The sequence below is a fragment of the Helianthus annuus genome, chromosome 8 (assembly GCF_002127325.2).
Source record: "Helianthus annuus cultivar XRQ/B chromosome 8, HanXRQr2.0-SUNRISE, whole genome shotgun sequence".
Classification (NCBI taxonomy): Eukaryota; Viridiplantae; Streptophyta; class Magnoliopsida; order Asterales; family Asteraceae; genus Helianthus; species Helianthus annuus.
This window is the reverse complement of record NC_035440.2, coordinates 7655824-7669838: the sequence shown is the minus strand read 5'-3', so window position 1 is coordinate 7669838 and position 14015 is coordinate 7655824. Positions and strand designations below refer to the sequence as shown.

The following is a 14015-nucleotide window of genomic DNA, read 5'->3' as shown; positions in this document are numbered from 1 at the left end:
CAGATTGCCCTTCGTGACTTAGGGTGTAAGGGGTGCTCACCTAAGAGGTGAGTCCCCTCTCTTACGCCCAACCAATCCTCGTGTGCCACGTCAACTCCCCTCTTAAACTCCCCTAACACCCTAAATTGATGGCGGCACTCCCCTCTTAGGTGAATTGGTTTTTTTTAAAAAAAAAAAAAAGAAAGAAAAAGAAAAGCATTGATTGGTCAAGCTCTCCCTCTCTCCTCCCTCTCTCCTCTCCTCTCTTCGGTGAACCCCCACCCATTTCACTCCCCTCACCCACTCACCTAAGGGATGGCGGCGGTGTTCCCCTTAGGTGAATGGGGTCACCGAATGCATTCCACTCTTACACCCCGTACACCCTTATATTCCTATAACACGTGGCAGCTATTCCTCTTTCTGGAATATTCGACAAGAAAACAGATATGAACCCAATGTTTTTCCATATTGACTTTTCATTCAATTTAGTTTGACTTTAAAAAAAAAGAAATTCATTAAAAAAAATACTTCCAACCCAAACGGGCAAAAGACCATACAAAACACACACCCCCGACCCAAACGGGCAAAGGGTAAAAAATTAAAACATATACAAAGGGTATTTGCACCAGTCATCCCAGCTAATACAATTACATGATGTTCTACTTTTAATCCAAATATACCATCTTGACTTAATTCAAGCATACCCTCTTGACTTTTCTTAATACCATTCCGTATTTGTATCGTCTTCAACTCGAGCTAGCTTGTGGCTCGAGTAGCTGACTTATTTTTAAAGAACATTTACGTTTGGTCAATATTTCAAAGGATTAAAATGTCAGAGATAACGTTTTTACATCGTCTATTTTTTCCTGTCTGACAGGTTCAACATAACGTGTGCGTCCTAAATCGACTTAGTTATAACTAAAGAATCCCCGCCGCATTGCGGCGGGTCGTAATTCTAGTTAGTAAAAATTAGATAAAATTAAATGTGCTAAGTCAAGAGTACAATTAGAAGAAAAAAAAACCATATAACAGATGAACCCATAAAAACTACACAAAAATAAATACAAAACTTGAACAAGAATAGTTAGAAATAGGTGAACGTGGAGCAACACCAATTTAACCAACACATAGATTACTATCTCACTATTTGTATCCGTGTATAATCCACTAAAACAAATGTGTTTTGTTCTCCTCGTTTAATTTTGAGAGGAAGAAATATACTCTATTGGACGCCCGTTCATTCTTTGCTTTCCAAACATTGAAAGTCACGTAGATGATGGTGTGATATAATTTTTTTCCATTTTCCTAAGATGATGTCGAAGATGCTAGTATAAGCTTAGTGAATATGGGGATGGAGATATTCATTTTTTATTTAGTTGATGAGTATTTGATTCGTTGATTCTGGCTTCCACAAATTTATACTTGAGCTTTCCTAGTTGGATATCTAGTCGAGCATTTTTTATTCAAACAAGTTTATAGCGCTCAAACTCGACCTTAAGTTCAAGCTTAATGTAATTAAGTTTTTCTTAAATTAATAAGGTTACTTCTTGAAGATGTTACTTTATTCTTAAAATAACAAACCCTTGGTGTGGAAAGCAATTATTTTAGGCATGGGAAAGATGGAGTCAAAGTAAAGTATAGGTTATGGTTGGTGAAATATGTAGAAAGGGGTTGGCCAATCTTTCTCACTTTTGAAGATTAAATAATGTTTAATGACACACTTTACATAGTTTATTACAAGCATTTAAGTTGTCTAATGTAAAATAATTACTAAAGAAGTAAAATAAAAAAAAATATGTGTGGATATATAATAAACAATTTATTAGATCAGTTAGAATTCGGTTCGGTGGTAAGAGGTATGTCTTCCCTAGTGCAAACGCAAGTTTGATTCTCACTCGAGCCATTTTCGTTGGACATATGAGTGAAGGGACGAATCGGGGCTTTAATCCCGAGTTCGAACCTGACGAGGGCCGAGGGTTTACGGATTCTATCCGGTTCCCACGCATCACGAGGAAGGGTCTCATGACAATTGATGAATCCACCTTGGACATAGCCTCGGACAGAATAGATTTACAAGATTATTTGCCACTAAAAAAAATAGATCAGTGAGAAGTGAGAACACAAATTGATCACGAAGTAAACATGAAGCTCGGTCAACCCAAACAGAAGATTGACCTAACTACCAAATGGTTGTTAGGTGGTTATTCATCCAATCTATGGGCAATTTGGGAATATTAATAATAGTCAAACTTGCCACATCAACATATCTTTATCACTAGACACGCTTCGAGACACCCTCTCCATTCCGAACCAAACAAACGTTTTCAATTTAAATCGTATTTTTTATTTTCCTTGAGTATATATTTTTTTTCTCTTGTAAATTTTTTTAATGACAAACTAACTTTTAAGTACTCGTATATCTTCAACTTATTAAACCCTTCGTATTTTGAATAGAGGAAGTACACCTTACTATCTATCACACCATAAAATTGGGACGTCTAATAGATTTATTACTTATTCAAGTTAAAATGAATTAAACTTTTCTTGAATCAAACTCCAACTTTCATAATCTATAATCGAATGAGCCTGAGTTTTTAAGACGGATGAGTAAAACTCGAGCCCTTGTTATCGAATTCAGTTTAATCACAATCATACAATGGTTCTCACTCATATCCTATCATTATAACTGAAATTTTAAGTTACATAGGTCAATACAAAATCAATCACATTAATTATTTCAATCATGTAAATCACATCCCCTTGGCTCACTATAATCCAAGACTATATATTAACATGCTTTAACATAAAAGTAACTTTTTTGGAACGGTGACTTTCTTTTTGAGTGACCCAATGTCACATCGCCTAATTGACGGCCCTAGCCAAGTCTGCCCAGACTTACGTTGTCTTAACTGGGTCCGCGCTAGGTTGGCTAGACTGAGTGAGGTTTTTTTAGGAGTTATAAATAAGTCCTCATTTAAAATTGGATGGTTAGAAAGATTTTTACATACCTTTTAGATTTAAACTCAAAATTGAATACTACTAATCGTAGAAGGTAATTGCTTCTAATAGATTATTGTCATAATAATAGATATATTTAGCATATAAGTTGTGTAATTAATTATTTATTTAAAATCACGTATGTAAATTTTAAAAATTTAAGTATTCATATAAATAAATTCTAAATTTAAAAGTTTGTTATAATTGCAAGTAACATGCGGATTTTAAATCTTAATAGAGGTGATAAATGTAGAATATCATACCTAAATTGAAAATTAATTCACCATTCATGATCAAATCTAAATACTCATCATTTGAACTGCTTAATCATATCCAGTTATAGTATTTTTTTTTTTTTTTTTTTGGTTCTATATAAAAGGATAAACATTTATCTAAGGATACTGAGAATATGTTACAATATTCTTTAAATAATAGAGATAACCATATAACTAAAATGTATAAGTTGACAAAAATAAAACCACCAATAAAATAAAACCGCCTCAAAATAAAGTAGGAAATTTCCCAATAATTTAATCTTTCATGAAATTATCATGTCACACCCCCTTTTTCTCTCTCTCCATACACCCCATATAAATAGTCCATATGTTTACAATATAAACATTATAACATCTTTCAAACATATAGAAACCGGTTAGAGGTGAAAACCTTGTGAGGTTTTGCTCTTCTTTTTCAACCCATGGATGCCACCACCAACAACCACCACCACACCGCGGAGGAGGAAGAGGTTGACGTCAAGTCTACGTTAGGTGGGGTGGTTGCTATTCATAGCCAAGTGCGGAAAATCAAGTTGGAGTTAGAAAAAACGATGCACCCCGCGGGTCTTGATCACCCGGAAATCAGATCGGTTTTACGCGAATTCTCAAGGCAGCCGAAGCGTTCCCGCTCGCCCTTGGGAATTTCCAACCGTCCGATATCCGTCGGTAATTACTAGCATATTTATGGACTATTTGTCTAGTCGTTTGATGTTTTTTTCTTTTTCATCGTCATGATTTGTGGTCATGGTGTTTTTGCTCTTTAGATGTAAATACTTTTGATGGTTGAATAGTGCACTATTTTTATTTACGGTTTTTCTTAGTCTATTTAATTTTACCGTTGGTATTTGTTTACCGGTCTCGTCTTCTGTGCATTAAATACTTGTATCTTGTGCAACAAATATCATGAAAGGTCATGAGAATATCTTGGATAGTTTCACTTGGTTGTTTTTTGAACGGCCAACAGAATTAATCTCGAGCATTCTTGGGGCACCCACTGGACAAACGGAGTACTCCGAGAGTAACCCGAGTCCACCACCGATTCCGGGGAAAACCCGGTAACCCACTCGTCCGTAGGCACGACAGTGAAATTACCGGTAAAACTCGTTTGACTCAAGGATCCAACCCAGATTTTCCTGGATCTCCTATCATTGCCCACCAGTGCCTCACTTTGCACCAAATAAGAGTTGATATTGGCCAAGACTGTTCCAAGTTTCACTTGTTTGTAACTTATGCATCAAAACTTGTACACGTGTAGGTTTGATATTGGCCAAGACTGTTCCAAGTTCCAACCACCATATACCAGAAGCAAATAGACAAAATAATTAAAAATAAGACTAAAGGGTATGGAGAGGATGGGCTTGGAGGGGATCAGCCGCCACGTACGCGCCACGTAGGAGTGGCTTGGAGAGGATGGACCTAGGGGGGTGGGGGATGAACCCCTTTGTGTATATATATATATATGTATATATGTATAGGTATATGTGAGAGAAGGAAGAAGGAGAGAGGCACGGCGGACCCGGCTGTGGGTCGCCGCTTGTGCTGGGCCGAGCCCCAGGGGGGCGGTGTGGGGGTCCGGCGCCGGGCCTAGCCGGGCATCAGCCGGCCCCCATACCTTCCAGTCTAACAATCCACACCAGTTTTCTTCAGCCAAAATATCTCATATAGATTCCAATTATTTTATAGATTTATGGTCGTGATTGACTAATTTTATATCCTTGATAGTTTATCTATTTTTACTCGTATAAAACCTAATATTTTTTATTTAATATACAAATAATGTTACATAAATCAATCTATTCAAGATATAGTGTAACAAAAAAGTAGATATGTAAAAAATAGGTATCTTATAAGTAAATAAGTATTTTTTTCTGCCATTAATTTTAATATTAAGTTTCTCAAAATGTTTTCTCAAGTGATAAAATTTTCTAGGTTTAATTTAATATATTCTGGAATTCTTGATACGGTGAGAATATGCTATCTAAATAAAACAGCCTTTCAGAACTACTGTTTTGATAAATATCTGGAAAATAACTACTATATCAAAAAAAATAAATTTTAGTTTCATTTGAATTAATTTAATCCCTTATAGGAAATGTTATCACTTATCAACAATAAAAAAACACTAAAAACTTGACTCGTATTATTTGAAACTAACTAAAACAATAATACAACTTAATTAATATTCAATAATTTTCACCTTGTTTAAGAAATAAGTCTATTTAAGACATAAGTCTATAACTAACGGTTTTTGACCAAAGTCTTAATCTTGAGGCTGACAAAAATAAAAATTGAAAAATCATATACAAATTGCTTTAGGGGGTGCTGTTTGGCAACATCTGAATGATTAAGTGCTGAACCAGTAAGAGGTCTAAGTCATTAAGTGCTGAACCAGTAAGATGTCTGAACCATTAAGAGCCTGTATAATGTTTAACCGTTCAGAGGCAAATGTCTGACCAATTCAGATTAAATGACTTAACCATTCAAACTCTGTATAAATCTTAACCATTAAGAGGCAAATGTCTGAACCATTCAGACATCTGCTCGTGAAACAAATAATCTGAATTCTTAAGTGTTGAACCAGTAAGAGGTCTGAACCATTAAGAGCCTTATTAAGAGGTAAACAAACAACCCCTTACTTATTCAAACATGAATTTATCTATGTAATATTTACATATTGTACTTTTATATGAGTTGTTGATTTTTCCATAATAAGTCAACATTTACAAACCAATTTTGAATTACAAAATAAGCTATAATAGCACTTGCTTTATGCATAGATCATCAATTGTAAAGTAGGTGTGCCTAAAAGGGGCACTATATTGCTTCTAAGCTATGTCTACATGCATCATTTCTTTCATCTGCATCATCTTCAATAGTTGCATATTGAAATGGTCATCTAAGTTTTTTGTATACCGTAGGGGCGGATATATATAGGACCAAGGGGTAGCCTCCGCTACCGCTTGGACGGAAAATTTTTGACGTTTTTAGTGTAAATTTTGGAAAAATTTGACGTTTTTTCGATTTCGTTACCGCCTATTTATAAAACGTTCCTGCTTTGTCGAAATCCTAGATCCGCCACTGGTATACCGGTTTCGAGTCTCAAAAAGAGTCCGGTTTGACCAAGATCCGAGCAGCGGACCACTTTGATGGTTAAATTTTCTAAAACTTGCTTTCTATCGAGAACCGATAATTAGTTACGAGATCTTGAACGAAGAACCTAACCGAAAATATTAAAATCTTAGAAAAGATGAAGTGATAAGTGATAACATTAAAAAAAAGATGCAAAAAACAAAAGAATAAAAGTTTGAAAATATCTCAACTTAAATTGAAAAAAAAGATGCAAAAAAAAAAAAAAAAGTTTGAAAATATCTCAACTTACATACATCATTTGATCAGGCCTGAATAACGGGTCCATTGGGCCCGGTACATAAGAGTGTGTACTTCTTGTTATGTAAAAATCTTCTGACTGTTTGATATCATATCATTGGGTTGAGATCCTGTACAAACAATGCTAACCGTAAGGTAGTGTTTGGTATGCAGGAATGAGAGGTGAAATGGAATGAGTGATTACGAGGGAATGAAGACAAGAGTGTTTGGTTGGTCAAAGGAATGGAATCATCCATTCCAAAAGACATTCCATTCCCTCAAAATCATTCCTTCCATCCCCCATGTTTTTTTTCCATTCCATCCCATCTTGCACCATTCAACAACACCACCACAACCCACGACCTTCGCCACAACCCACCACCGCCGCCACCCACTACCACCTCACCCCGATAGCCACCGCCACCGCCGCCACCCGCCACCACCGCACCCCGACAGCCACCGCCACCACCCACTCGCCACCGTTATCACCCACAGCTGCGACCAACCGCCAACGCCACTCGCCACCGCCGCCCACCACCATCGTCGACGCCACCACCAACCGCCACCGCCGCCACTAACCGCCACCTTTGCTGCCACCCACCACCAATGACCACCTTGTCGCCAGCACCACTGTCGTCACCGCTGCACCGGCACTCACCACCACCACCCATCGCCGCCGCCGACACCTACCACCGCCACCTATAACCACCCACAATCACTACCACCGACCACCACCACCACTCACAGCTAATTTTATTACTCCGTTTTTCTTGCCTACCGAACAATACACAATAATAATTCATTCCATTCACATGGTAACCAAACAAGACATGGAATGGTAATAATCCATTGCATTCCCCCGTCCATTCCATTACCTCGTCCATTCCATTCCTTCGTCCATTCCATTACCCCGTACCAAACAGACCCTAAGAACCATAAGAACAGATCTAAGCCATTGATAGTTTAAATTAAGGGTTGATATTGATTACAAATAAAACCCCAATAATTAATAATTAATACTATCAAGTTAGGGTATTTTAGTCATTTAGTCATTTCCTATAAAATACTAATTCCACCAAGTTTTTTAAACTAAAATAACTTTTATATATTTCATTAATTTTGGAAAAAAATTATACCATAAAATCAAGTATTTTTTTATCTTTAATATGAGTACCATATTGATATACTTTTTTTATTTATAAAAATGACTTTTTAAAAAGTTACAAAAACATGTTTTATAATTGTGCTAGTTACGTAGTTGGAATGTGCTAATATGAAAATGTATTATGTTAATTTTAAATCTATACGTATGCTCTTATTTTATTATGTAATTCTTATGTGTTGTTATTTTTTTTCCTTTTGTGTTGTTATTGGGAGCATATTTATAAATAAATTTGTTTTCTACTAGTTATGTAATAGTATGTGTTATTTACAAAATTAAAACAAAAATATGAAATTGTGCTAGTATGTAACAGTATGTGTTGTTTATAAAATTAAAAAAAATGAAATTGTGCTAATTATGTAATAATTATGAAATTGTGCTAGTATGTGTTTATAAAATTAAAAATAAAAAAATTGTGCTAGTATGTAACAGTATGTGTTGTTTATAAAATAAAAAAATGAAATTGTGCTAGTATAGAACAATATGTGTTGTTTATAAAATTAAAAAAAATGAAATTGTGCTAGTTATGTAATAGTATCTGTTGTTATTTTTTTCCTTTTATGTTGTTATCGGGAGCCTATTTAGAAATAAATTCGTTGGAATGTCGTATTTTTATTGTGCTAATGTTGTTTTGTTGGTGTTACAGTCGGATGCCCAGACGGTGGTGTTAAGAGAGTGCTAATGTCGTTATTTGATTGTGCTAATGTCGTTTTTGATTGTGCTAATATTGTTATTTGATTGTGCTAATGTCGTTTTTTGATTGTGCTAATGTCGTTATTTGATTGTGCTAATGTCGTTTTTTGATTGTGCTAATGTCGTTGATAATGGAAGTTCCTTTTTTGATTGAAACGAGAATGATGATAATGTGGATGGTCTTACGTTATGCTAATGTCGTTTTTTGATTGTGCTAAGGTCGTTGATAATGGAAGTTCTTTTTTTTTTTATTGAAACGGGAGTGCTAATAATGGAAGTTCCTTTTTTGATTGTTCTAATGTCGTTTATGTGGGTGTGCTTATGTTTTTTTTTTTTTTTTTGTGGTTCCTGAAGGTTTGTTTATCTGAATATGTTACAAAATTTCAAATTTTGGTTTGAATTAATATGCATGGATTTAGGGATATTTTGATAATTAATTTTAATTAATTATAAATAAATATGGTCAAAATGTCTAAATTACCCCTAAACTAATTTTTAATTGAATTAACACTTGTCATTTATGTATTGGTTCTTATGGTTCTTACAAAAACAAGAGTTTGTATTTGATCCCATGCCTCATATCATTTACATGTTAAATTAAATTGTAAAATGTAATATATTTTTACTCAAATATTTGAAGAATTCATATCAATCTTAGAACTGAGTATTAGCTTGTTTGAGGAATAAGGGGTGTTCAAAAACTTTTGAAACCAACAAAACCGTCCAAACTTAAGCAAATCAGCCGGTTTGGCTGGTTTGAAATCCAAACAATTTGGTTCGTTGTTTGGTTCTCCCGTTGTAAAACTTGGAATCGGTGTTGTAAACCGAACCGGCTGTTTAATCTTTGCTATTACATATATATATATATATATATATATATATATATATATATATATATATATATATATATATTATTTTGGAATATGTAGGAAGTCTATGTAAGGAGTCTATGTAAGGATGATGTTTTAAATTTTAGGTATGCTATTTTATATTCTTTTGATATGGTATAATATAAAAAAAATATCAAACACAACAACTTATAACACAATCATATGTATTCTAAGCATTAAATTTAAAACACACTAATTTAATTCTTCGCATTGTGTTTAATTGTGTTTTAAATTGTTATGTTTGGTGTTTTTCTATATAATATTATGCCAAAAATAATGTAAAACATTATACCTAAAATTTTAAAACATCATGCCTATATAGACTTCTTACACTTTGTACGAAAATGCCCTTTTTACAGGAACCCTTATCTGTAGTTAGGTATATAGATTATGATCATGACTAAAAAAAATAATACAAGTATTTTTGAGGAAAGTAGTAACAAATCGGCTTCAAACAGCCAAAACCGAATCATGAAAGAGCCGCACAGGCAAAAGTGGCCAAACCCAACTGGTTTAGTTTGTCATTTTTCAAAGCCGTAGCCAAAATTTTCATCATAAATTGGTCAAAACGGACCATAAAAACCCCTAGTTTGAAGCTACAAAATCAAAACAGTTTTAGTGGGTGTTTGGGATTGCTTATTTAAGTCCACGAGTCCTTTTTGTCCAAAGTGCTTTTTGACTTATGACTTTTCCTAAAGGATGTTTAAAAAAAAAAAAAAAGTGTTTGGATTAGCTTTTATAGTGGAAAAAGTAAAATGACCAAAAAGAATGAGGTAAGTTTTCGTGTTTGATTCTTATTTTAATGGGTGATGTTAGATTGGTAATTTTATGATAAAAACAGGTTTTTGTGGCTTTTGAAAAACAATTTTTTACACCTTCTTAAAAAAAAGTCTAAATAAAAAGCACTTATATCAATGCAAACATTTTTTTAAGTTATAAGTAAAACTAATAATTCAATAAGTGATTTCCAAACTCAATCTTAATAAACCGACTAAAGTCCATCCAAACTCAGTCTCAATAAAGCCGACTAAAGTAAAGCACATGCCTTTAGAAAATGAAATTTCAAATGTACGTAGTTAACGTATTCCAGATTCATAAACATCTTTTTAATTGCTAGATGTCATACCAATCACATACGTATCGCTTGCGATATGCATATATAATATATGTATGTGTGGGCATTCGGGGGACAAAAGTGAAATTGAACTAATTTTAGCTTTATTTTACTAATTTCGTGACAATAGCATTAAAAGAGGGGAATGGTTAATCATGTATCATGTGGTGGCGTTAACAACCGAAAGATAAAATGGTACATGCACTAATAGGCCTTGTCCTGATTGTTGAGTGTTATGTGCCTTATGTTCAAAGCTTGATGCAAAACTACTATCAAGCCGAGTGTCTGATTGAAAGTAGTCTCTCTATTCCTACGAAGTAAAGGTAAGGTTATCTACATCTTGTCTTTCTTAGACTCTACGTGGTGGAATTTGCTGAGTATGATGATGATGTGATTCCAATCACACAGTTTTACATAAATAATAGAAGTTATCATATTAGAATCAGAGTTGAATATTAGCGTGTTTGAGCTTAAAAGTCAAATAATTTTAAGAAAATGGATTGAAGTAAAACACACGCCTTTACTACTTTACTAGCATCTTTGAAAAATAACCGTTGTTTTCATGTTACCGGAAAGCTCTAGAAAAAAACAATTGAAGTGACCCGGCCCAATGAAGATGCATTGAGCCCAACCTTTAATGGGTCAATCATCGATGAACTCGTCCCTAATGGGTTATTTATTAAGGGACAAATCTCGTGTTGAGGCCACTATCTCCAATAATGGTAAAAGAAAAGACTTGAACTTAAACTTAAAAAATTTTGCGATAATCATGATTAATCTGAGTCAATGAGCTGGTGGTGGAGTGGTAAGAGAGAGACCTGGTGTTCCAAGTGATCCAGGTTTGATTCCAGCCCCCCACCATTTAGTTTCAGCGGCACCCGGTGATGATGGTAGACTAGGTGAATATGTGGCGATCGATAGTTCAAACCTTGAACTGAACGGGTTTTAACTTATCGCACTGTCATACTTTCAGGTGAGTGTTCACGGGCTTCGGCCCTAGGTGAGGGTTTTCCTCGATTCGGAGGCGAGTGTATCCCGATGTGGTGAATTTCGCCAGTAGCCCATTTGGATGATTCGTTAGTCGTTAAAAAATATCAATTTGATTCTCTATAATGTGACAACAAAACAATATAAAGTGTGTCAATATTGCTTAAAAAATCCAAACAAAATTAGATGCATTTGATTTACACAAAACCAAGGTCAAAAACTTGTAATTTACTCTATAATATAACAATAAGCATATATTCATACGTTTTTTTACGTCTAATTGATAAGCATATATTCATAAAGTTTTTATGATATCTCAAAGATGACATGTTATATAAATTATTTCAAGCAAATTTAAGCGACTAAAATATAATTAGGCAACCTAATTCTATATAGATATCACACAACTGCCCACCATCACCCGTTTGTTTGATATGTAACCTTTTTCTGGTTAAAGATAAACCATGCAGTTAATTCAGTTACAGAAGTTGACAATGAAGACTTGAATTCTCTCTGAATATTTTTCTTCAAAAAGGTTAAATATTATTTTTTCTTTTGAATTGTTATAATTTGTGTCAAACATTTATCAATAATAAAAGGTTTTACAAGAATTAGGCTACAAAGACTTGTTCGATGATGCCAATTTGTGTAGGGTTTTATGCATCCAAAAGTAGTGAGTATAGCCCTAGTGGTATCAATGTGTGTGGTAAAGATGTACTCGTCAAAGTATTTGAGGGTTCTGGTCATATAGTGGATTTTGGTGTAGATTTGAAGAGTATGACTAGAGGATACGTAATATACTAAGAAAAAAGGACGTTTCACATCTTTCTCTTCACGATATTAATATTTATCCGAACTTTATAGCGATGTTATTTGACTTTATGTTGATGTTACACGTCCTTATCTTGAATTTCCAATTCATAGCACTAGAGCATTAAGTGATTTTTAATAAACGAAAGATCCCTTAAAAATCATCATCATACTCAATAAATCACATCAATAGCAGAGCTAAGATAGCAGTCTTACATCTACCCCTGTAGGAATAGAGGATAGAGGGGCTGCTTCCAGTGAGACCCTCGGCTCGAGAAAGATCCGTTAAAAATAAGGGAAGTAAATTTGAGAAAATCTTTTAATGATATAAATTCATATTCATAAAAACCAACTTTGAGCGTTTTTTAGGAGTGAATTTCAAGTTTTGTTCTTTATCTTTAGGCCACTTTGCAAGTTTTGTCCTTTATGTTTAAATTTGACGAGTTTTGTCCTTTATGTTTAAAAGTCAAGCACGTTTTGTCCTTTATGCTTGATTTTTAAGGACAAAACGTGCTTGATTTTTTAAACATAAAGGACAAAACGTGTTTGATTTTTAAACATAAAGGGTAAAACGTGCTTGATTTTTAAACATAAAGGACAAAACTCGTCAAATTTAAACATAAAGGACAAAACTTGCAAAGTGGCCTAAAAATAAAGGATAAAACTTGAAATTCACTCCGTTTTTTAGCGTTTAAATAGTATAAAATCGTACAACTAACTTAAGAGTTTAAAAGGTATAAAATCATACAAGTAAAGAAACCAAACATTAGACATAAAAGAAGAGAGATTTTATATTCATTCTATCAAATTTAGGAAATAATTTATTCCCATATGTTTCATGATACGCAATTAATAAAAAAAATCTCAAAACCAAATCTTCCAATCTTAACCATCTCATTCTTCGATCACACCAAATCTTGAACAACCACCATTCATCATCATAACCTTAAACTCATCAAAGTTGATCATACCATCCCCATCTCGATCAACACCCGCGATCATCTTCCTACACTCTTCGACGCTACACTCTTCCCCCAAACTCCCCAACACATTACACAACTCATCCGCGGTAATCAACCCGTTGTTATCGACATCAAAAACAGAAAACGCGTCTTTCAAAGTCTCCAACAACTCAACGGATCCAATATCTTTGGTATTCAACTCGATGAACTCTTTCAAACCGATAAACCCGTCTCCATCAAGTTCATTTATTATTATTTGTAACTCATTTTCTGTTGGCTCGTGACCTAGGCTTCTCATCATTGATCCAAGTTCGGATGACGAGATCTTGCCGTCGCCGTTAACATCGAATTTGTTGAATACTTGTTCTAGCTCTTCTTCGATCCGCATACGCACCACACGTGAAACGACGACGTTTTGGGGGGTGTTTTTTGAGTTTTTCTTTGTTTTTCGGTTGAATAGATTCTTTAAACCCATGATGGATTAAAGAAGGATGGTTGGGGTGTGTTTTAGGGGGGCGTAATTGGTGTATTTGTATAGGATTCACGGGAGTTTTGTGTGTAGCGCACGTCCATATAATTAGGAAACTCAAACCGACTCAATATGTATGATATATAGCTAATTTTCCATGTATTTTGGAACATTTATGTGGGGTTGGGGATAAATAGTATTAAATTCTTTTAATACCCTTTTTAATTTTAATATATATGTCCTTATTTTTTACCAGTAATTTCACGGTCGTGTTTACAGACGGGTGGGTTACCGGATTTTCCCCCTAATTG

General features: G+C 34.3%; 1 protein-coding gene across 1 annotated transcript; it reads right to left on the bottom strand.

Annotated features, from left to right (window-relative positions):
- Window positions 1-13039: 13039 nt before the first annotated feature.
- Window positions 13040-13805, bottom strand: LOC110871950 (probable calcium-binding protein CML25). The gene has a single exon (XM_022120720.2). It carries the CDS (start codon window positions 13708-13710, stop codon window positions 13168-13170), a length of 543 nt encoding a protein of 180 aa, XP_021976412.1. The 5' UTR covers window positions 13711-13805; the 3' UTR covers window positions 13040-13167.
- Window positions 13806-14015: the final 210 nt, after the last annotated feature.